The 24,963-nt window shown below is 37.5% G+C and overlaps 1 protein-coding gene across 3 annotated transcripts in view; it reads right to left on the bottom strand.

Moving 5' to 3' along the window:
- b4galnt4a (beta-1,4-N-acetyl-galactosaminyl transferase 4a) overlaps nucleotides 1-24,963 on the bottom strand; it is a 324,496-nt gene that overhangs the window by 217,173 nt on the left and 82,360 nt on the right. For all 3 annotated transcript variants that reach the window (XR_012400414.1, XM_068219134.2, XM_021473880.3), the window contains exon 2: nucleotides 9,749-9,861. Coding sequence is in view for 2 of the 3 variants with exons in the window: in XM_068219134.2 (XP_068075235.1) it covers nucleotides 9,749-9,861 (113 nt within the window). In the remaining variant the exon portion in view is untranslated. The remainder of the gene's footprint in view (nucleotides 1-9,748; nucleotides 9,862-24,963) is intronic.

The raw sequence follows: 24,963 nt of genomic DNA, 5'->3' as shown, positions 1-24,963 counted from the left end.
AACAAGACTTCGCACTGAATGAGCGTTTGGTGCTGGCTATTAAAGGGTACGTGGGTCATTAGCGGGATTCAGTTCAGGTGTGCATGATCAGAGTAAATGGATGATGTAATGCTTAGAAGTCCGGAGATGGTGGCCTCTGCTGGCCAGCGAGGGGAATGACTGGGACCGAGTCGGTGACAGTGTGTTTTTCTGTTTATTACATGAAAGCTCATTGGACAGATACAGAAAGCATTTATTTTAAACAAAGGTTACAAGTCTCATTACTTGGCTTTAGAAAACATAATATGTGCCAGTGTTTCAACATGATCTCGCAGCAATTCATGACTTTTTGATTTAGTGGCTAATTCATATGAATTTGTCCTAGGGTTGTCAGGAAACTGTAATTCTATATTGGTACTGACATTTTTAGAAAATGTTCATTTCCCACAAACATTTAAGCACTGTGGAGCACATTCTGGTTTGCCACTGTGTTCACATGCTCAACAGAAATGACTGTGATTGGCCGTGCAGCTCATCGGATCACCAAAATCCCTGCTGTTTACACGTCGCTCAGCTGGTTTGTCTATAAGCTGGCATATGAGCTATCCACTGATGAATCGCAGCTTTAATATGCTTAAGTATAGAGGTTAACATTTGAAGGGGATCAAAAAGTTTTTAACATTTGAAAAACAAGAATGTGTGTTGCTGAATAGTTTTAGGTCATCTTTGTTTAAAGGGCCATGAAACCCCCTCGTTTCAGCAGGGTGTTTTCACACCTCTACTTTGGAAAAAGTCAGAAAAGTGGGCGTGTCCAGTTCTGTTTAGGGGGGAGTGTCGGAGGAACTAAAGTGGGATGGTGTGGGAGTGTCTATTTGTGCACGCGCGAGTTTCAGAGTCAAAATACACACCCACACAGACAGGAGAAAGGGATGGTGTTTAACCTACAGGGACATCTGTAGTCGAATTATTTGCCAAATTATTAAATGTTGGACTTTAACTGGAGTTTGGCTCTTTCATTCAGGGAATTCATTCATGCCTCTCGCGACAAACGAGATATTTGATTCGAGGATCTACTGGAAGCGTGTATTTTTCATGCAATGTTTGATACCGCACGGCAAATGAGAGAAAAAAAAACCTCTGCATTTCCCGGAAACTTAGATGCACACGGCAGGTAGTGTCAGAAAGCCACGTGTGTTATTCCGGTCACAAAATGCGGTGCTAACATTTCTGCACTCAGTGCAATAGTTAACTTAATTCGATACGAACAAACTGAATAAACAAAGAGCACTGGTCGCTCACTTACCAAATCTGTAGAGACAGAACAATCACCAGCAACTAGAGCCGCGTCTTTATGAAGAGAATACTACAAGCAAATCCAGATTTCAGCGTTTGCAGATGAGAACAGCTCTCAGGTAAACAATAATCCTCCTTAGACACGTAAGTTATTGTTGTCGCGCGTCGCGTACATTGTTAATCCACACGTGATCCAGATAAGCTCTCACAGAGAGAAAATGAAAACGAAACTTAACAGCAGCAAACTATAAAAGCAACACGTCACGCTTGTTTTGCCAGCACAACGTGGCGTCTTTGTGGTGTAAACACGGTGACAATAATGAATATTAATGAAGTTGCACAATAGAGCGCGCTGATTGGTTTGACCCAAGCCTTACTCATGCATTAATGCATCACACTGTAAGACGTAATAAGACACACTCTGGCACAGACGTCCAGTCTGCACGGTGGAATACACGCTATTATGTCATGACCGTGACGCAGCTTCAAAAATTAGTTTCAAACAGGAAGTACAAATTTGCTTGAAATAACGCAAAAACAACCAATTTACACTTTTTAGTGAAATATAGGTGTCCTAATAGTGTTTTTAGCAGTGTGGGACACATATATGACTGTCAACAGCTCAAAAAATGTGTTTTGGTGTTTTGTGACCCTTTAAAGGCTTTGAACCACTTCAAATGTTGACTGCTGTGTACTTAATACTTAGACATGTTTGTGTGCTTAGTAAATCATATGTCAGAAGTTTAAATGGTCAAGGCTTTAAATTGGATTTAGATATTTTGTTTTATATTAATTTATTCATCCGCTGTGTAAAACATGCTAAATAAAAAAAGAATAAAATCATTAATTCATTCATTTTATTTTCAGCTTAGTTCCTTTATTAATCTGAGGTCGCCACAGCAAAATGAACCTCCTAAAATAATAAAATAAAATAAAATAAAATAAAATAAAATAAAATAAAATAAAATAAAATAAAATAAAATAAAATTAAATTAAATTAAATTAAATTAAATTAAATTAAATTAAATTAAATTAAATTAAATTAAATATTTATTCATTGATTTTTAACCGCTTTTCCAATGGCAGGTCCCGGGGACAGCAGTCTTAGGAGAGAACCCCAGACTTCTCTCTCCCCAGACACTTCCTCCAGCTACTTCAGGGGGATCCTGAAAAGCTCCCAGGCAACCAAGACACATAGTCCCTCTAGCGCAGGGGTCTCAAACTCAATTTACCTGGGGGCCACAGGGTGCAAAGTCTGGGTGAGGCTGGGCCGCATAAGGGATTTCACAAAAAAAAGTCCTCAAATGTCATTATTAACAGTTTTAATTATTTCTTCTGAACATGAAGTGTCCTGAACATTAATAGAACATTGAGTGAAGATTATGAACAGTTCTTCTGAACATGGCATCTTTTGCTTACTTCTTGCTGCCAGAGACTTGACAGCGCTTCTTCTCACAAATCTGAACCACATTTGGCTTTAGAGCGGAAGCAGTTGAGACCCTCAGTATGGCTTGAAGATGATCATCATTAAGTCTAGACCTGTACTTTGACTTATTGAAGTCCTAGGGAAAAAAGTGGGGGAACTCACTCAAAACTTCCATTCCCTCACCTAAAAAAAAGGCGTATATATGTATAAATAAAACACCCCCACCCCACTCCAGTCACATCAGTCTGTACCAGTCTGTATTTACCTATAATATATATAAGATGCAGGCTGTAGCTAGGTAGGTGGCAGGCTGCAGATAGGTAGCTAAGTGGCAGGCAGGGGTGGGAACAGCTTACCTTGGTTCTGGCCGGCGCGAGTTCACTCCTAACACTTCCCGCCCGTCACAGCGTCTAACAAAGGGGCGGGGTGCATGGTGACGTCACCGGCATCCCCGCCCCTTTGTTTACACGGCGGGCGGGGTATGCCAGTGACCGCTGTGTACGGATAGAATCAGCGGAGCGGGGAGCGCTCTCTCTCCCCGCTCCGCTGATTCTGTCAGTGTACAGCGGTCGGCGCGGGCCACAAAATATTGCACTGAGGGCCGCAAATGGTCCGCGGGCCACGGATTTGAGACCCCCGCTCTAGCGTGTACTAGGTCTTCCCAGAGGTCTTCTCCAGGTGGGACATGCCTGGAAAACCTCCCAAGGTAGGCATCCAGGAGACGTCCTTAGGTCCTTACCTTATCTATAAGGGTTCGACCCTGAAAAGGAAACTCATTTTGGCCGCTTGTATCCAAGATCTTGTCTTTTTTGGTCATGACCCAAAGCTTAGTTGGAAGTAGGAATGTAGATTGACTGGTAAATCTCGAGCTTTGTCTTTCAACTCAGCTTCTTCTTTACCACAACGGACTGGTACATCAACCGCATTACTGCTGTCACTGCACAAATCCACCAGCCAATCTCACGTTTCATCCTTCTCTCACTTGTGAGTGAAACCCCAAGATACTTACACTCCTCCACCCGGTGTGAGGACTTTCCTCCAACTTGGAGATTGCAAACCACCTTTTTCCAGTGGAGCACTATGGCCTCGAACTTGAAGGTGCTGATTCTCATCCTAGCCGCGTCACACTCGGCAGCAAACCACCCCAGTGCATGCTGAAGGTCCATGTTCGATGAAGCCAACAGAACAACATTGTCTGTGAATAACAGAGATTAAATCCTGTGGTCCCCGAATCGGACCCCCTACAGCCTAAGGCTGTGCTTTGAAATTCTGTCCATAAAAATTTTGAACAGAATTAGTGACAAAGGGCAGCCCTGCCGGAGTCCAACATGCACTGGAAACAAGTTTGACTTATTTCCGGCAATGCGAACCAAACTTCTTCTCTGTTCTGACCTCATACTCCCTAAGCACCTACCACAGAATGCCACAAAGGTACACGGTCGAATGTCTTCTCCAAGTCCACAAAACACATGTGGACTGATTGGGCATACTCTCATAAACCCTCGAGCAGCCTGGTCAGGGTATAGAGCTGATTCAGTGTACCTTGGCCTGGATGAAAACATAGAAGTTTTAGTAAAGTCTAGATTTTAGTATAAAAGTTCAGTTTAGTTCAGTTCAGCGTGGTTTAAATTTCACTGCTGAAAGTTCAAACACTGAAGAGCAAATCCATCGATGTGCAGCTCCTCAAGTCCCAATCCAAGCAAGCCAGTGGCAACAGTGACAGGAGAAAAAAAACTTCACCAATTGTCGAAGTGAAGGGTGAAGCGAAATGTGTCTGTTGTGCATGTTTTTACATGATAATAAAAAATACTGACTATTCCACTATTTTTGGTATAAGTAAGCATGTCTGCTATTTTAACGTTGGAACAAAAATGACAATTACTACATTAATTACCGCTTTATTGAGTTGTTTTGAGATTCTAAACTCTCTGCACCCAAAAACTAAATTTAATTTAGATCTAATTTGCTCAAGTTTGTTTTCCTTATTAAAATAGATATGAAGGCACTAATTTCAACTTGCAAATTACTCGTAATAAATAAAATGCAAAAAATGTACTGTAGATTAATAGGTAATCATTTGAACGTAAATATGGCATGCATATGACTGTGTATTAAATGATGAACAGTTAAGATTTTCTGGCCATAATTCTGCAACTTTCGGACTGAAAGCAAACTGCTTAAGAACAAATTTTTTCATGTCAAGCCTGTGTGTGACATTGAGATTATAAAGCAGAACTAAACAGCAGTAATGTATTCACAGCACAGCACAGGAAATGATAGATTTATCTCCACACACATAAATCACTCCAGCAGCACAGCATCTGTCACAAACTCTCTGTTTGTCCACATCATCTTCTGCAATCTCCATTCCATTATGGCTTGATAAATCCTTCCCTCGCAGCTTTAAAGTTATAGAATTAAAAATCCTGTGCTATGAATGCAATTCGCTTTCTTGTCCTGACATATATCCTATTTAAACAGGATACATATATCTGCTGCGATTTAATTCTGTCAACCTGTACACAAGCATATAGATGACTCCAAGGCTAGCAGATATCGATTAAAAGTCAAAACACTCTTTTTGTGCAAGACTTTTCAGTAAAAAATGTATATGTATACCAATCTTAAACAGTAAGTGCGACTGTTCTTAATTTTCTGAGCTTATATCCATATAGTTTGACTGATTTCACTTGACATATAGGTTTTGTTGGTCCTCTGGGCAATGTGGAGGGCGTTTTGACTAGTTGGTGTGTATCAGCGATAGTACGCAGTGTACTGTGCTTGAGATGAAAGGTGCTAAAAGCCGGGCTCCTCTGTGCCATGGGAGAAACGGAAATGCAGCGAAGGCTCTTTTGAGAAACATCTTCGATGAGCGCAAAAGTCCATCAATCATTTAAGCCAGTATGAACTGTATCTTATTCCCGACTGTATATCTTCATCTTCCAGAGGTCGGAATGACCTGATATGTCCTCAGTAAGTGAAATAAAGTAAACTTTTAGGGATGAATCTATAGACTAAAAAATGCCTCTTGCAAACAGTAGAGGGCATTTTTGGTTTTCTTGGATGAAAACAGATGTACATCAACCTCTAAAGTGTTGTCTTGTATTAGGGCCGAGACGCATCAAGCCATTGGATGGTGTTGGGGATTCATTGGATTGTCGATTAGCGATGTCGCCTCTCCGGTAAGTTTTCAACATAGGCTCATTCTGAAAATGTAGCCCTATATATGTTTCTAGAGATCACGCATTATGCAGTAAGAGCTACGTATGGCTGCATTTCGTTTTAAAATGAACGATACGAGGCGGTATGACGCCATTTCTTTTTGCGCTTACCAGCTGACGACTTACCCTCATATGGACGGCTTTCCCGCTAATACCAGTTTTTCCTGTTAGGTTCGTCAGTGCACTTGAGACACAGAGAGGAGTTGATCATGACAACGGCTTTGAGTCTGGTAAAGAATGGTTCCAGAAAGCAGATAAGACAAAACCAGAATCCAAAAAATTAAATTAACAAGCAAAAAAAAACAGGGTGAGAATGTCAAAATCAGGCGAGGGCTTTTCTTTTTCTTGATTGCTTTTGAAAATTTTTAGTTGGGTTTAGGGAATGGGGTGGGCGGGTCAATTAATACAATTGGTTGGTTTTAGGGAAGGAGGAGGGTGGGTCAATCGATCGGTCAGTCATTCAGTCAGTCAAACAGTAGCCTCTGGTGGGTTTATGTGAGAACAACAGACGCAAATAGCACTCGCGAGAGAAATTTGAGATCTCAAAAAGCATACACAGTGGCCTCTAGTAGTTTCGTGAAAACAAAAAACTGCAAAAAAAGTAGCTCCTGGGACATATTTGGCAGGTCTTCAAAAATGTATATAGTGGTACATTTCAGAATGAGCCTGCGTTGTAAGTTTTTATTTTATTTCATTCATTCATTCATTCAATCATTAATTTTCCTTCGGCTTAGGGCCTTATTTTTAGTAGTCACCACAGCGGAATGAACCACCAACTATTCAGGTATATGTTTTTGCATGTCTTTGAAATGTGGAGGAAACTGGAGCACCCTGAGGAAACCCATACGCACATAGGAGGAACATGCAAACTCCACAGAGAAATGCCAACTGGCACAGCCGGGACTCAAACCGGCGACCCTTCTTGCTGTGAGGCTAACCACTGAGTAACCGTGACACCCCAAATGTTTTTTGACCAATAGTTTTAGTCTAGTGATTCAAACATTGCTTACAGCAATCACACACAGAATATAAATCACTGGACTAACACTATTAGACAAAAAACATTTGGGGTGGCATCGGGAGATCACAGTAATAATCCCCAAAATAGCCAAAGCAGCACAAAAACTACCAGATAATTGTTGTGTTTGCGATAACGAAAACAGGAGATTCATTACAAACAAACAGATAGTCAACTAAGTTGTATAGCTCAGGGTTTTACAAAACATGGCCAACACAAAATACATATATTTCTTATATGAGTCCTATCTCACACTCAATACACTACAATTACTAAGGTATAAATACAGCACTGCAACATACCAAAGAGAGAAATCGACTTAGAATGTCACTTACCAGATTAATAATGATTTGATCAGCTGTAGTTAGAAATTGCACTTTTTTTCTCTTAGGGCTTTTTATGCTGCCTCTGTCGCTATCTTGTGTATGGACAACGCCAACTGTCTTTGCTCTGCTCAATAACAGGCTAAATGCAGCCAATGAGCTGTCTTCCCGAAAATTATAAATATTTAAAATAGGCACTATCCTTATAAATAAACTGCATAGTTGCAATCTAAACAAGCACATTCTCCACTAAAAAAGCCCCAAAAGTACATTATGTTGTTCAACAGCTGCAATATTTATCAAACTGTAGCGTGTCCTCTGCTTTTCGCTGTACGTGGGCGGAGTAATACACAAAGGTGAAGGGTGAAGAGGCTGGACGAGTGCTGTTATTTGCAGAATATCGCACGGCTATCAGCCAATCAGATTCGAAAGTCAGACAGAACTGTTGTATATATATCTATGCATATCCTTTAATCCCGTTTACATAGAAAAACAATGGAAAGAGATTGAAGACTGAGACTGAACAGAAGTTGACCACTGTAGCCGCCGTTTTGGATGGACACATTTGCAGGTTTTTTCTGTTGTTTTCGGAGAGGACTAAGCTTTTTAAACTAAAATAAAATAGAGGACTAATATATATATATATATATATATATATATATATATATATATATATATATATATATATATATATATATATATATATATATATATATATATATATATATATATATTAGCGCTGTCAAAATTAGTGCATTAACGCATGCGATTAATTTAAAGTAATTATTGTGTTAAAAAAAATTTACGTTATTAACGCAGTTGCAGGTTTTTTTTTACTTCCTGTTGTGGTGGACGTGTGTTTAACATGTAAAAAATTTGGATAAGACCAAGGAAGCTCTTTTTGAAGGAAAGTTTCAGTATAAAATAATTAGTCTCATCACCAGGCTCTCCAGAGTTTCATGCAATTTCGGGTGTTTCATTTTTAACTTTCGACTTCTGTTGTAAGTTGATACCGCATGGCAAACAGAAAGAAAATCCTCCGCATTTCGTGACTCGATGTTCCTATAAGGTAATAAAATCACTGCTTAGGCAACACGGTAGAATTTTAATAAGAGTATAATCTTAATCATAGTAAAATCGAAGTATTGGTGTCTTATGTAAATGTACTCAGAAAGTCTCTGGTGAAGTTGCGACCTGTCAAAGACAGGGCATTACTCTGCCTTTCAGCATGAGCCCTCCAAGTTTAGCGTGTTTCCTCATTAAATGCAACGAAAGCGTATGCTTTGTGTTGTTGTGTCAGAATCCTTGTGAAATACAGTAATACTTTAGGATGCTTAGTTTAAGCAAATTTGATGAATGTGATCAAGCGTGTTGAATCTGAGGGGAGTCGCTCCAGTATGGAAGGCCGTTGGGGCCAAAATGTCTGCAGCGTGTTGTGTGTGTGTCTGTGTCAGGCCCGTTGAGGGGTGGAGTGAGCGACGTATCTGAGTAGGGGCGTGTGCGCGCAAGACATACCTGAAGGATGGTGGGGGTGAGTTGCGAGCGACATAGGCTACCTAAAGAGCTAGGAGGGATGCAGGGGAGAGGGGTGTGCAATGTATTTAACGACCGGTTTGTGAGAAATTATCATTCATTTGCGGGCATTTGGGAGTCTCTGTGCACTTGCGGGATACTCCTAGTCTTAGCAACTGGATGAATGTAAAGGAGGATTAAGCAAAATTGTTTCTACTCTATAATTAATGTTCTCAACTCACAGCAATAAAACTTTACAATGAGTGCAACAGTTTGTATTCTATAGTTTATTTATTATTATAATTTTTCATTTTCCATATCTGCAATTCCTGTATTTTGGCATTTTTTTTGCAGTCCACTTAGAATCCAACATGGAAATCAATGTTTTCTTTATTGGCATTGATTGTTTTGAAATTTAAATGTCATTAACATGCCTGTGTTTTAATTTCTTTAATAAATATGGCTGTCAAGCCAGGATCTTGATGGTTTATTGTGGGTATGTTGTTTACATGAAGAAATCTGTTACAAGTTAAACAAAAATTATATTAAACAATTATATTTTTAATTTAAATAGTTTTTGTCTTGCGTTTACATTAATTTTACATTTGAATAGCCAAAATTACAAAATTACAAGTTTCAGTATTTTAAATGCGATTAATCGCGATTAATTTTTTTAAAAAGGTGCGATTAATTAGTTAATTTTTTTAATCGATTGACAGCACTATATATATATTAGTCCTCTATTTTAGTTTAGTTTAAAAAGCTTAGTCCTCTCTGAAAACAACAGAAAAACTTGTTTATATATATATATATATATATATATATGTGTGTGTGTGTGTGTGTGTGTGTGTATATATATATATATATATTGACAAATGCATATTATTTTTTTATTAATTAATATGCATTTTTAATTAACTAGCACTTATTAATAAGCACTTCTCTTAAGCCTGTTTTCGGGAAATAAAATTCTTACTGTGTTATCCTCCTCCTGGCTGTTGCTGGCATCTTCGCTTTTGCGGTACTTGTCTGATGAACGTGAGTCTCTCTTATGGCTGGTGTCAGTTCCCTCCATCGGCCTCTCACCATCTGTAAATGAGACAATGACCAAACACATTGACTTAATATTTCATATGTAGTAGGATTGGTTCTATATCATTACCATTTATATTGCATACAGCACACTGAATCTGTGAGCCCTGGAGCAGTCAAACAATTCTCAGAGAGAGCGTTAGAGAACACATGGAAACGGCTACAGCTGGGGTGCAAAATTAACACTAGCCAAGTGCCAAATGCAAATAAAATTGCCTTTGGCAAGAAAATGAATAAATAAACACCCCTCATACACCTGGATTCCAGCAGCTGTGTAGGCAGGTATCATAAAAAATGCCTGAAGGTCTTTGACCAAAATGTTGTTACTCAAAAAACATTCACAATCTCAATTATGATTGCTTATTATAGCATTTTTACTATCCCGTTACTTTCAAACTAACATGCTGTCAATCTTTGGGCCCTATCATACACCCGGCGCAGTGTGGCGCAAGGCGTGGCGCAGTAGTCTTTTGGTAGTTTCAGCTTGGCGCAAGAGTCGTCAGTATGAATGAACTGAAAAAGCCTCCCGAGATGAAGAAGACATAAAAGCAGTGGTTTTTCATATTTATGTAGGCTAGAAAATAATATGTTTTGTAATATTTTAATCCTTTTTATTTATATCCTATATTTATTCTTATTATATCCTATATATATCCTTAATATTTAAATTTTTTCATATGTAAAGATATTTGCCTATTGCTCACTTGTGCGTATTAAGCAGTGCATAAGCGAGGCGCAACTCTGCGCCGGAGTTTAGACCGGGTTAGTTTTGGTCTAATGAAAAATCTATTATAGTTTCTCAAAATAGCAACGCGCCAGCGGTTCGCCTCAGAACGCCTCCCTTTTTAGAACAGAACGCCTATAAGCGCAAAAATGAGCGCTAATGCATTTGCTATTTAAACAGCGTAGCGCAACGCCTCAAAACAACTCTTGCGCCAAGCTTAAACTACCAAAAGACTACTGCGTCACGCCTTGCGCCACACTGCGCCGGGTGTATGATAGGGCCCTTAGTGTTATCATTGTCTAACACCAGTTTATGAGTAACATTTATGAGTTGTAACATAATGTACTTGACACTGATTACGGTGAATTGACCAAATAAAAAAAGTAACTGTTATGCACTAACAAATTGTTTAGCCTGTGTCAGAGAAACTAGCAAAAATATTTGTGACAAGCAACAAAATTGCTGCTTGATCTTTGAATTATATTGAGTAATTTACATTTCATATTAAACTCATTTTTTATTTATTTATTTTTTTTATTTTATACAACTCGTTAATTTTCAGTTTTCCCACCAGGCAAAAATCACACAACACCTCTAATGCTGGTGACTGACAAGGCAATTTTTTGGGCAATTTTGCTGGGCAGAGCGATGTTACTTGTTGTATTTTCTATTAAGAATTAGCACCAATATTGTATCTGTAGCCTGTTGCCCTAATTAGCTACTCTGTGTCTCACCCGGTCGCCCATTTATGGCATCATTTACCAAAGTTGCCCAGTAACATTGCAAAAAAAGTTGTCTTCTTATTTTTTATTAATTTGACTTTTTTATTTACCTTATTAAAAACATTTGTATAATTACATAATCAGACCTGTTCATAATTTTCATCCATTTCTCCTTAACACCAAAATTAAACATTTCAGAAAACCAAAAATGAAAATTAATCCATTCCAGTAAGCGAACATACCTTCTAATGTTTATTCATATTTACAGTGGGGGAAATAAGTATTCAACACGTCACCATTTTTCACAGAAAACATTTCTAAAGATGCTGCTGACCAGATCACAATCACCAGCGATCTAGTCCACACAGATCTTCTGTTCCACCACATCCCAAAGATGCTCTATTGCAGGGGTTTTCACCTTTTTCACTTCGGTGCCCCCTTTTTTCTCCGAACAGTTTTTTTGAAGGCCCACCTTACTAATGTTTTCTTTAAAATGTTTGTATGAAATGCTCATTTAAACAATTTTTATTAACATTTATATATCGATATCTCCTATTATCTATGTACTATTCATATATATATACAGACAAATGTAAAATACAGTAATTTAAAATACCGCTTAATCTGTTAAAACCCATCGATCCAAAGGCAGTTGAGTTTGCAGCTAGATATTATTGGGAGATCACTGACAGGAACAGTCAACATCTCCGTCAGAGCGCATCTAAAACACCATTGAGCCTCGCTAGATCCTTCTGTAAGTGCCTGCCTCCTTTATAAAACAATCACAGGACATTAATTTGGACAACTATGCAGATATATTAAATAGTTCACACAAAATACACAAAGAGAGACTTTTACTTCACGCACAGTTTGTGAATGAACAGACTTGCATGTAGTTGCAGACATGGTCATGAGGCTGTTTTTGCGCCGAGTTTGAAGTAGTCAATCAGAGAACAGGAGAAAGTGCATTACTTCGATCATTTTAATACAGTATGTTAATAATGAAGTTCAAAAATTATAGCATAATATTAAGAGTTCATTTAATTCTCACTGCCCACTAATCCCTGCTCTATTGGATTAAGATCTGGTGACTGTGGTGGCCACTTGAGTACAGTGAACTCATTGCCATGTTCAAGAAACCAGACTGAGATGATTCACACCTTGTGTGCGTTATCCTCTGGAAGTAGCCATCAGAAGATCGGTACAATGTGGTCATAAAGAGATGGATATGGTTAGAAACAAACTGTGTTGACGCTCAATGGGTACTAATGGGCCCAAATTGTGTCAGGAAAATATCCCCCACATCATTACACCACCACCATCAGCCTGAAAAATTGATACAAGGCAGGATGGATCCATGCTTTCATGTTGTTGACGCCAAATTTTGACCCTACCATCCAAATGTAGCAGCAGAAATCAAGACTCATCAGACCAGGCAACTTTTCTTCAATCTTCTATTGTCCTATTTTGGTGAGCCTGTGTGAAATGTAGCTTCAGTTTCCTGTTCACAATTGACAGGAGTGGCACCCGGTGTGGTCTTCTGCTGCTGTAGCCCATCTACCTGAAGGTTCGGAGTGTTGTGTGTTTAGAGATGATCTTCTGCATACCTCACTTGTAACGAGTGGTTATTTGAGTTACTGTTGCCTTTCTATCAGCTGAAACCAGTCAGGCCATTCTCCTCTGACCTCTGGCATCAACAAGGCATTTGCGCCCACAGAACTCACTGCATATTTTCTCCTTTTCAGGCCATCCTTTGTGAACCCAAAAGATTGTTGTGCGTGAAAATCCCAGTAGATCAGCAAGTTTCTGAAATACTCAGACCAGCCCGCCTGGCAGAAACAACCACATCATGTTTAAAGTCACTTAAATCACCTTTTGTCCCCACTCTGATGCTCGGTTTAAACTGCAGCAGATCAACTGGACCAAGTCTACATGTCTAAATGCACTGAGTTGCTGCCATGTGATTGGCTAATTAGAAATTTAAACGAGCAGTTGGACAAATGTACCTAATAAAGTGGCCGGTGAGCGTAATGTTAATTTAAATATTTTACTAATCATTTATTTACGTATTCTAAATGATCTCAAAAAACCAACAACTATTTTTAAATCACTGATTTGTAAATTACTCTACACTTAATTTAGTGATGAAAAATAAATCTTTAAAGTAACAACAATAACAACAATCATTAAGCACAGTATACTGTATATGGGAGAATCAGCATTTGTAGCTGTATTTATGAACAACTCTTATTAATGTAAAGTTAATGCCTAACAAATAGTCTATTAACTATTTACTAATGCTTAATAAATAATTCAAAGCTTGGAGTTAATATTTTGTGCTAAATTCCCTGACCTTCAATGTCTAGAATTGACTTTTTCAAATTCCATGACATTCCAGAAAATTCGTAGGAACCCTGGTGAACGTGTGCAGCAGTGAAGTATAAATACTTAGTTACTGTCCAACATTGTGCAAAACTATTTCTGTGGCCTACATAACACATTTACAGGATGTCCAGTATTTTCACTAGCATTTTTGTCATATGGTTGTAAGTTACAGCCCAGAAACAGGCACTACTAGGTCAGTGACACACTTTGGATGGATTATGGGATTGTCTTCCACTGACTGCCATTAGGAAATGAGGATGAGTAAGGTGTAAACCTAGAAGGAAATACTTGTAGGTGTGCTCACAATGACAGGTGGAGAAAAAAAAAAAACCTATGTGAACCTATTTCCAGCAGTCACATATTGGCAGAAGTTCCTTATAAAAACAAAATGTGTCAAGAGGATAAAATATCACAGCATGGGTGTTATTACTTGTGGAGTGTATACAATATTACCTCTTTACAAACAGTCGTTCATACTTTGAGCTAAAACGGTTTCAAATAAAATTAACCTAAATCTTCCTAGAGGGAAATAAGCTTTAAATTATAGTGACTGCTACTGCCATAACAGAGAAAAAGATTGTCTTGATGACTTCTGACTGAAAAACAAAGGCAGTTTGTGGCCTAGGAGACATTATGCATGCACTTGCATGTGCACAAATGCCTGTACAAGAGCTTGTTACTGCTAATATAACATTTCATAATTTTCTGCATACATATATTGTGCACTTTTTCCACATTTTTGTTACAGCCTTACTCCAAAATTTATTACATAAATTTTTTTACCTCAAAATTCTACACACAATACCTCATATTTCAACAATTTCAACATGACTAACTGAACATAAAATCTAAATCCTATGGTAAAAAGAATTAATTTTGCTTGTATGATGTTCTCTAGCTGTTATCAGCGTGAGATTTAAAGGGTGCTTCAAAGGGTGCCCTATTTTTTACAACTATGTTGTTATATTCCACTGTTTTAACATCTGTCATGGACTATGATTTAACGTGTCATAGGTCTACGTCAGACAGTGTGATGTGTAATATTAAAAGAGTGATAGTCAATTTAGAAGGCTTTAAACGTAAAGTTTTGAGTAAAAAAATAATGAATATACGTGTGACATTTATTCTACCCATATGTCAAAAAGAAAGGCAAAAGCTATCACAGGTATCCAAACTCTGTCATGTGTATTTTTGAAAATGCAATCCTGGGTTGCTGAGGAACTGTCAGGGCCGCCCCAGGAATTCACTTTGCGTATTAAAAACATGACAATGAGCTCCAGTCGCAGCATGAATCCTTGTATCCTACAAGATTTTTGTTGCTGCAGTATCTTGAATAAAATAAGAGGGGAAAAATCAGACTGTGACTCACTCCTTTAATAAACCCCCTCATTCGAATCTTTTGAATCTGTCAAAAAAGACTGAAAATGAAGCTGAACTCCAACTGGAGATCCACAAATGTCATACTCTCAATGAAGAGAAATTAGCATTCGAGAAACCAGCAGAGATGACATTTTAACAAACAAATTCATCAGAGATAGGCGGTGTCCTCGTAAGGCGCTGTCTGTTATGCTAATGACCATGCTGTAATATTCATTAGATGGAAATCATGTACCTGAGTCTTGGATAATGTGGATAAGATCCCTTTCCAAAATCGCAGAGACACCAAAAACAAACCACTGACACAAACACATGAATCTAAATGTGTTGTGTGGTGACAATGAACAAAGAACATAGTGCAATTGCATTTATGTTTATTATTTATACTAGGGCTGCACGATTCTGGCTCAAATGAAAATCACATTTTTTATTATTATTTTTTTTTAATATTACAATTCTGTAAACTCTAATTTAACCCAATGGTTGAGTTAAACATATTTTGTGCTTTGTTGGGTTATTTTTAACCTTTATTATGTTATTTATTCAATACCTCCACCAGATGAATTAAATATTTAGTGCTTTGTTGGGTTATTTTTAACCTTTATTTGGTTATTTATTTAATAACTCAACTAGTTGGGTTAAAAATTTAGATTTCAATAGTCAATTTATTTACCTGACAAAAAACAGCTCTATTAATATGCTTGTGTAATGTTGTTTTTGCGTTAGAAAGTTTATTTTAAGCTATAGCTCAATAATATTGCTGTTTTTTTGTTATCAAATTACCTGTGTTTTAAAAAAACATGTTTTTTTTATATTCGTTTCACCACCCAAGACCATCTTAGAAGTGTTTGGATGTGTTTAAAATGTATTGTACACTGTGGACACTGAGTGAAACCTTATGTTTGAGATATATGCTTGCAAATGTCATTGACAATATAATTAGACCATTTATTCACTGATAAAATTAGACATTTATCATTATCAGATCATCTCTTGCATTATATTTAACATTATATAGACTAGAGTAGTAATACTGACCCGTAAACATTTATTATGTTGATCTTATGATCATAATCATAACTAAAATGCGATATGATCGCTTAAATAATGTGCGCACAGGTTTCACTTTCACTCCTAAGTGCGGTTCATGGCTGCCGTCACACATGAAAACACACACATGCAAATCAAACTTCCCGCACAGCTCCCAAACGATTGCTCTTTGCAACAAACTAAACGTTATTTATAACTTTAGTACATGTTATTCATAGCCTATGCAGGTTTTGTTCACTAAAGTAAGCATCATTGGTGGCCATGCGCATGTTCTCTCTGTAGTAAACAAACAGCTCACGTACAGTATGATATCGCAGCCACATATACATAAGGCAAAAATAATTTTTGGGAGAATTATACCTTTATGCTTCTCTCTCGACCTTGAAAGTTAAATTGGCTGAATCGCAGAAAAGTTGAATTAAGATCGCATAGGGCTGCTCAATTATGGGAAAATCCTAATCACAATTTTTTTGGTGATAATTGTAATCAAGATTATTCAAATTGATTATCAGTTTAAGTCAAAATGATTTGCCCTTCTGTGATTTATCTTTAATAAATAAATATTTCCCAAATTATGCATAACAGAGGAATTTTTCACAGTATTTCATATATTATTGTTTTCTTCTGGAGAAAGGCTAATTTGATTTATTTCGGCTAGAATAAAAGCAGGTTTAAATATTTTTAAACCCTGTTTTAATAGCTCATTATTATTTTTGGTCCCACTTTATATTAAGTGGCCTTAACTAATATGTACTTACACAGCAATTAATAGTTTGTCACAATGTATTTATTGTGTAAATACATGTATTTACTTTGTACTTATGCTTGATTAAACACATGTATGTTATTACATCTGTAATTAACTTTTGTAATTACATATGTAAATACATTGTTGACTATCCCTTACACCTTAACCAACCCTTAATTCTACCTATGCCACCAAACATGTCTATAACCCAACCTCTATCCCAACTCAAAAGCACCACAAGTGTTCTCAAATACATTATAAACACAGTAAGTACATTGTATTTATTTTTTGATGTAAGTACATAGTAATTAAGGACACTTAATATAAAGTGGGACCTTATTTTTAACCCCTTTCAGCAATATATGTTTTTGACTGTCAGCAGAAGGATTTACTGTTATACAATGACTTGCCTAATTAAACTAATTAAGCTTCTGAATGTAATTTTAAGCTGAATTCGTATGAATTCGTATGATCTAATTCCTATTCCGATTTGCTCATCACCCAATGATGATTGGGGTTAGGGGTGGGGTTGATTGCCACGCCTCCTTTTTAAAACTGTACATTTTAGTCACTGAACTGACAAAACGTAAAATTTTTACGTTTCCTCATGAGACCAGGCAATGTATACATGAGCTTGAGCTTGATGTGGAGAGAAATATAAATATAATTAAAACTGCAGGCAGTTTTGGACCTCGCACACAGGCTCACCACCACCCAGTGGTCTTATGATGACAAAGAACAGTGAACAATAATAATTTTAAACTGAAACCAGAGAAAATCTTTGATTTATGCCAAACTTGCTACTGTCAGCAGGTGGCGCTATGACTGTGACTCAATATTGGCATGCAGTTGCTTCAGGAGAAGAATTTCATCAAACATGTACATTTTCAGGCAGATCAGACATTGAGACGTTGTTTGACTGAGTTATACAGCTGAAACTAGAAGTTTACATACACTGTATAAAAAGGCACATAACCATATAAAAAAGTCAGATGTTAATGTGACTAAATTTTTCGCTTCTAGATAAGTTAGGATTATCAAATTTGTTTCTGTTATGCTTAATAGCAGAATAATGAGAGATGTTTTTTTTTTGAGAAATTGTTTTAACTTTTCTTGAAAATCAAGTTTAGATACAATAAGATTATTATGCCTCTGAAAAAGCTTAGATGATGGGGTCAAGGTTTTGGAAGTTTCTGATTGGCTAGTTGACAACATTTAAGTTAATTGAAGGCACAACTGTAAAATAGTATTTAAGGAAAACCTCAAACACACTGCTTCCTTGTGTGACAACATGGGGTAATCAACAAGCCAGAATCAACAAAAAAGCAAGATTACAATTTGCAAAATTACACTGGGAAAAAGAAAAATTTTTGGAGACATGTCCTGTGGTCTGATGGAACTAAGATTGGACTGTTTGACCATAATGACCAGTGTTACATTTGGAGAACAAAGAGGAAAGCTTACAAGCCTAGAAACACCATCCCAACTGTGAAGTATGGGGGCGGCAGCATCATGTTGTGGGGTTGTTTTGCTCCAGGAGGGACTGGTCCACTTCACAGCAGATGGCATCATGAAGAAAGAACATTATGTAGAAATACTGAAGCAACATCTCAAGACATCATCCAGGAAATTAAAACTTGGCCACAACTTCCAAACAGACCATGACCCTAAGCATACTGCCAAATTAGTTAAAATGTGCTTTAAGGACAACAGAGTGATTGTTTTGGAGTGGCCATCACCAAGCCCTGATCTCAACCCTATAAGAAATTTGTAGGCAGAGTTGAAAAAGCTTGTGCGAGCAATCTGACACAGTTACACCAATTCTGTCAGAAGGAATGGGACAAAAATTTCTTCAAACTATTCCCAAAACATTTAACCACAGTTATACAGTTTAAAAGCAAAGCAAAAAAGTAAAAAATATCAAGGAAATGTATGTAAACTTCTGACTGTCTAGAATTTAATAAAAAATTCTCAAAAAAAAAAAATCTCTCATTATTCTGGCATTCAGCAAATGTAAATCATTTAGGCAATTCTAAAGGACCTAAAATAGCAAACGTTTAGTATGATTTAACATCAGACTTTTTTTTTTAATGGTTATGTTCTTTTTTTTAGAGTGTATGTAAATTTCTTGTTTCAACTGTATATGTCCAGTTGTCTTAACACTATTACAGCAAAGTTTTACAATACTCAATTTTGGTGTTTATTTGATAAAATCCCTAGGAGGAGTTCATTAAAGTACAACGCTTGGAAATAGCCAAAAACTGCACTTTTTGGCACAGGAAGTTAAAAATATCTTTTTTGAGATTTTTTTTTTTAAGGTTTTGGCATGTTTGATGTTTGTGCCAATTTTCGTACATGTGTGTGAAACGTAGCTTAGGGGCCACTCTGTCAAACCTGCATAGGTGGCATTTTATGGAGACAGATTAGACTCAATAATAATTCAGGCAAAAGACACAATGTACACATGCTTAGCCAAATTTACGTGCATAAAATCAAATTCACGTGCGTAAAATATTTATTTATATTCAAAAAAAAATTTCACGTGCTCAAAATAAAAATACAATTTCATAAAATACGTTTCACAAATGCAAAACACCATTTGCAAATGTATGAGAGTGTACAAAAGGTTTTGAATATTTAAAACTTGCGAGTTCATCCTGAATGAGAATGTGCAAATCCTCTTTCATGTACGACTCCCCCTGGATATGTGTGTGTGTATTTTTGAGACTTTCCTGCCAGAGTCGGGGCAACTCGTACCTTTCAGCCAATCAGAGGAGAGCTGTAGTCAATGACAACCACTCTGCGCTCAATTTGCGCAGACTGTTCCTCTCCAGCATGGCGAATGGAGAAAGCAGCATTCGCAGTCACACTTTTTTTCATTTATTTAATTATTTGACCATAGCCTCACTCTTTTTATTCATTTTTTTGCCGCAGCTCCGCTCTTATTTATTGTCTCGCAGCTCCATGAGTAAAATGTAGCCTGCAGGGTAATGATGAGGATTAAGTATTATTCCGGCCACACAAGCTTAACATTTCCATTGTGGTCCAGCAGTCAGCACGTTGGGTTGCCACGCTGTCGACCCATGTTTGATAGTCACCAGAGTTTTTTTTTTTTTCATATTATTGTTAAGACATACAACACTGTAAGGTTGTGAACATTTAAAGTTCTAAAGCAGCTGTTCTCTTGAAAAAGACGTGATAGTGTCATTAGAAACTGAATTGAAAATGACCTTATTTTAATATAGTCAGTCGTAAACTGAGGTGGGCCGGTCTAAGGCTGTCGCGGACGCCACCGCCCTCTCTATTATGTCGCCCTAGACGCGGATATAACTGAGAGCGCGGGTAGTGTCGCGGACACAGTATAATGTCCCCTTCACTTTACTGGGGCATTAGGACTCACACAGACCTCAGGTTGAGTACTTAACACCAACAGACAGATCACACCAACTAACGCACACTCACTCTCATCCTCCTCCCTAGCAGAGGCAGAAGTGTCAAAACATTCTTTTCAATCATTTAATCTCTACTTCTATTGCTCCTACAGTTGGACCTGTACTTGCTCCCATAATGAACATAGCCCTCTATTCTGGTTCATTTCCAATCACATTTAAGCAGGCTCAGAAAACCACTACTTAAGAAGTCCACTGTGTGCTTGAAGAAAATGACAGACCGGTCAATGCTGTCAACTGCAACAACACTGAACCAAAAAAACAGAATTCTACAGAGACTGCTCTGCTCTCAGAGTTTGATGCCCAGAGTCTACCGAGAATGGCTTTCAAATCCTCAGTGCTCATCTTGCTGGATTTGTCTGCAGCTTTTGACACAGTTTAGCCCACACCAAAGTTTCCTGGCAAGACAAGACAATGGGCATCTCTGAAACAGCACTCCAGTGGTTCAGTTCTTACCTCTCAGGAAGGTCATTCAGGGTCTCTTGGAGTGTTAAAGTCTACAAAGTTTAGAACTGCATCAGAGCTTAGAAGACAGATCTTCTTATGACTCCAACTAAGCCAACGCAGCACTTCATTACAAGTTCTCCATCCAGTTAAACACTTCAACCATAACTCCATCCTGGATAGCCAAAAACTTGATCAAACTAACTTTACAGGCCACATTGCTAGAACTGCTTAATCTTACAGATCCAGTTTATAATGTACATCGGGAAAACAAGGCTTTTTTTTGGAACATACCACTAACTAATTTGGTTAATATGTCCAAGGTTAAGGTGGGGTGAATGTGATGCATCACTCTCACTCTGATGCAAATTAGCAAATCATTTAAGAATGACCAAACATTAAATCACACCTTTAAATGTGTCTCATACTGTGGATAGGCATGTGGGTGTTGACATTTTTACAAGCAAGCCTGTGGAGGTTTAACATTTGGCCACTAGCTTTACTGTTTGATGGCAAGGGTGGAATGAAAGAAAGAAGAATAATAAACAGTGAATTTCTCTACCAACTACCTGACAATCCTCCCATTCTTTCCTGGGATTCTCCAATATTTTACCAATCTACCCCACTACTTAATATAGTGCTGCTGAACCACCAGAGCCCTTCTAGGTCTTGAAAGCCATGTAATTGCAGTCGATGTAAGAGCAGTTTCAAAGAATAGGCTATATGCATGACAAGTTTTCAGCCACCCTCTGTTATGTGAAGAGGACACTGGCAAGGAAGTGCGGATCCAAATGCAGGTTTATTCATAGGATGGTCAGGCAAGCAACAGTCAACACAGGGACAAACAGATGTATACAGGCAAATTCAGAGTTGTGGTCATACAACAGGCGTATGTTCAAAAGGCAGGCAGCAGATAAACTAATAAAACAAACAACAAAGCAAGGGTATAACACGGCAAGGAAAGGCAAGAAAAATGTGTTGTAATGTTATAATGATAATATAATGTTGTATAAACAAGACTCAGCAACTAGTGTGTGTGTCTGTGCTGCTTTGAAAGTCCCTATAATCAGTTCCTAACAGTTACAGCTATTGTATGTGTTAACAATGAGCAGAAAACAGGAACAGGTGTGAGTGCGTGGTGCATGAAAGGTTTTGTAGTCCATATGGTGACAGATTTCTAGTCCTGAATGAAAGTGAATGATTCAAAAATATGGGTACGGGAACTGTCACTGGGGGCGTACCTTTTCAAAATGTACATGTTTGTAACTAAAGGGTCCTTATTAATACCTCAAGGGTGCATATTAGTACTTAAAAAGTACAAATGTGTACTTCTCGAAAATTGTAGGTACTAATATACACCTCTACAGAAACAATATGGATCCTTTGAGTTTAAATGTGGACATTTTAAAATAGTGCCACACCAGTGACAGCTCTCGTTCCTTTATTTCTGAGAGTGCATAAACACACTTGAAACTTACAGTCATTTAAATAGACTTAGACATTAATTTAGTTGTTCAATTGTTAATCTAAATAAATAACCGTTTAAACAAAATTGCCATGTGGAACAGTAGGTGAACACTAAAACTCTATTGAAAAATACATTTCCATATTTTAAAGACACGGTGCAAAACAATGTAATTCAATTCAGTGCTTCTTGTCAGATTTGAGACCCACTCAATATTGTATCTTAATCAGACAGTGAAGATCATTGATTTTAAGTGGTGTGTGTTTAAAGACACAAAAAACACATCATAGTAAGTATCAAATGTCTGTTTTGGGCACTTTATATTTTAAACAAAACCACTTCTGTCTGAAATGAGCATTAACTATTGAAATCAATTGAATGCTTCTTATATATAGATTAAACTAATTCAAAAATAATAAATAAATAAATATTGTTGATTGTGTAATGCTTAAAAACCTAAACATAGGAAATGTATTCAGATTCCCCGCAGATGAGCTAATTAACAGTGAGCTATGTTTATTTCATTGTCACTGTTCTAAATGCTTTAACGCAGTGTTTAGTAGGAGATAAAAAGGCAGCAAACAAATGAAAGCACTGTTAGTGTCACAGCAGATGCTAAACATCAAGATTGAGACATGTTTTAATTGCACACATCAGTGGAGATACCGGCTCTAATTATTTCATTAGAGTTACAATGAGTTCTGAGGGTGAAATATGACTGCGGAGGTAAACAGTGCGTGTGCTTCAAGAAAAGTAGTAATGAAGGAGTAAAGGTGAAAAGTTCCATTTCAAGTTGTGATGTAATTTCTTAATACTTTTTTAACTTCTTAATAATTTGCAATCTCTGTGTTCAGTTCATTTATTCCAATGTGTTTATTAAGCTGAGGGAACGCAACCAACCCCGTGGTGTCAGACACTGCAATATTCCAAGATTGCGGCACCCTTGTGCTAAAACTATAGTAAAACATCCTCTTTTCTTCATATTGGTTACATTAATTGTGTTTGTTATATACAGTTAGGTCCATAAATATTTGGACATCGCCATAATACTAACATTTTTGACTCTATACACTAACAAAATGGATTTGAAACAAAATGAACAAGATGTGCTTCAACTGCAGACTGCTAGCTTTAATTTGAGGCTATTTACATCCAAATGAGGTAAAAACCTCTAGGAATTACAACAGTTTGCATATTTGCCTCCCACTTGTTAAGGGACCAAAAGTAATTGGACAGAATAATAACCTAAATCAAACTTTCACTTCTCCTCTACAGCAAATGTGTTCAGTTTTAAATTAAAGCCTACAGTCTGCGGTTAAATTACATCTTTGTTTAATTTCAAATCCACTGTGTTGGTGTATAGAGCCAAAAATGTTAGAATCGTGTTAATGTGCAAATGTTTATGGACCGAAATGTGTGTGTGTGTGTGTGTGTGTGTGTGTGTGTGTGTGTGTGTGTGTGTATGTATATATATATAACATTATTTTGTTATTTGATTTCCACTTTAATGAATATATATATATATATATATATATATATATATATATATATATATATATATATATATATATATATATATATATTCATTAAAGTGGAAATCAAATCAAATAACAAAATAATGTAAACTTGACTGAATGCTTCAATTCCACTTTAAAATTGCCATGAGGACTCATCACATCAAGAATCAAGAAGGGTAGAACCCTTTGAGACCCTGTGCTGGATGGGCCGACAATTTCCCCATCAGTAAACTAGCAAAAGTGAATTCGGACACAGCCTGAGTGCACCTGTGCTTTCAACCATATGCTTAGATAATTAAAATAGGGCCCTCTGTGTTCTGTTTGCAACACTGATGAAACATTAGAGAACAGAACACAGGGAACATCAGTTAAACAAAGTTTACTTATGTCCCAAAACATCTTAAAACGCATCTGACGTGTGTGTTCTCTGACCACTACTTGAAAATAGCACAACCAGAACTTGCTCTATCAAACATTTCCTCTAGAGACAGAATGAGAGTGTATGCTAAACAGCCTGTGGTAGTGCATCCCTTTGCCAAGTTCACCGCCCAGTCCCGCCGCTTCTATTTCCAGGAGCAGATTCTGATAATGCAGCGCAGCAGGCCAGAAGAGCGAGCTTCTAAAATCTCCTTAATTTCCTGTAATCTGGGTCACAGGCAATGGGCCAGGAGTCCCACATCCCCCCTGGGCAGTACCTTGCTACACACACACACACACAAACGGCTTAACAGACTGCATCACACACCCACATAACACATGCTTGACTGTGCCCATTCACATCTCCGCAACCCTCTGAGATGCAGTAAAGAGGGTCAGTTTGCTGGAGTGCAGATGTGTCACTCTCAGCGTGCTGTTTTGCTCTGGCTCTTTGGATAGATCGGATTAAATTAATTGAATATAAGCAGATCAAGTTCGTAAGCTTGATTAAATAACGATTAGTAGCTTTAAAACACTTTTGCTGCTCTGGTGGTGCCATAGAAAAGTGAATGGGTTGCTTTCAGAGAAAAGTAAAGCAGATGGCTGAAGTGCGTGTGCACACGTGCGTGCGTGTGTGTGTGTGTTTGTTCAGTCTGGCAAAATTAAGGTTGATATGCTCTTTAGGTGAAGACAAACTAGAATTCTCTGCTCTTCATCATCTAAGGCTCAATCCTAATTCTATTTTTGTACCCTTACTCCTTCCCCTTGGTCCTTAAACAGTGTGAAATGGAAGGGCTTCCA

Source organism: Danio rerio, chromosome 25 (assembly GCF_049306965.1).
Source record: "Danio rerio strain Tuebingen ecotype United States chromosome 25, GRCz12tu, whole genome shotgun sequence".
NCBI classification, from domain to species: domain Eukaryota; kingdom Metazoa; phylum Chordata; class Actinopteri; order Cypriniformes; family Danionidae; genus Danio; species Danio rerio.
Note: the sequence above shows the minus strand (reverse complement) of the source record. Positions and strands in the feature narration are given on the sequence as shown.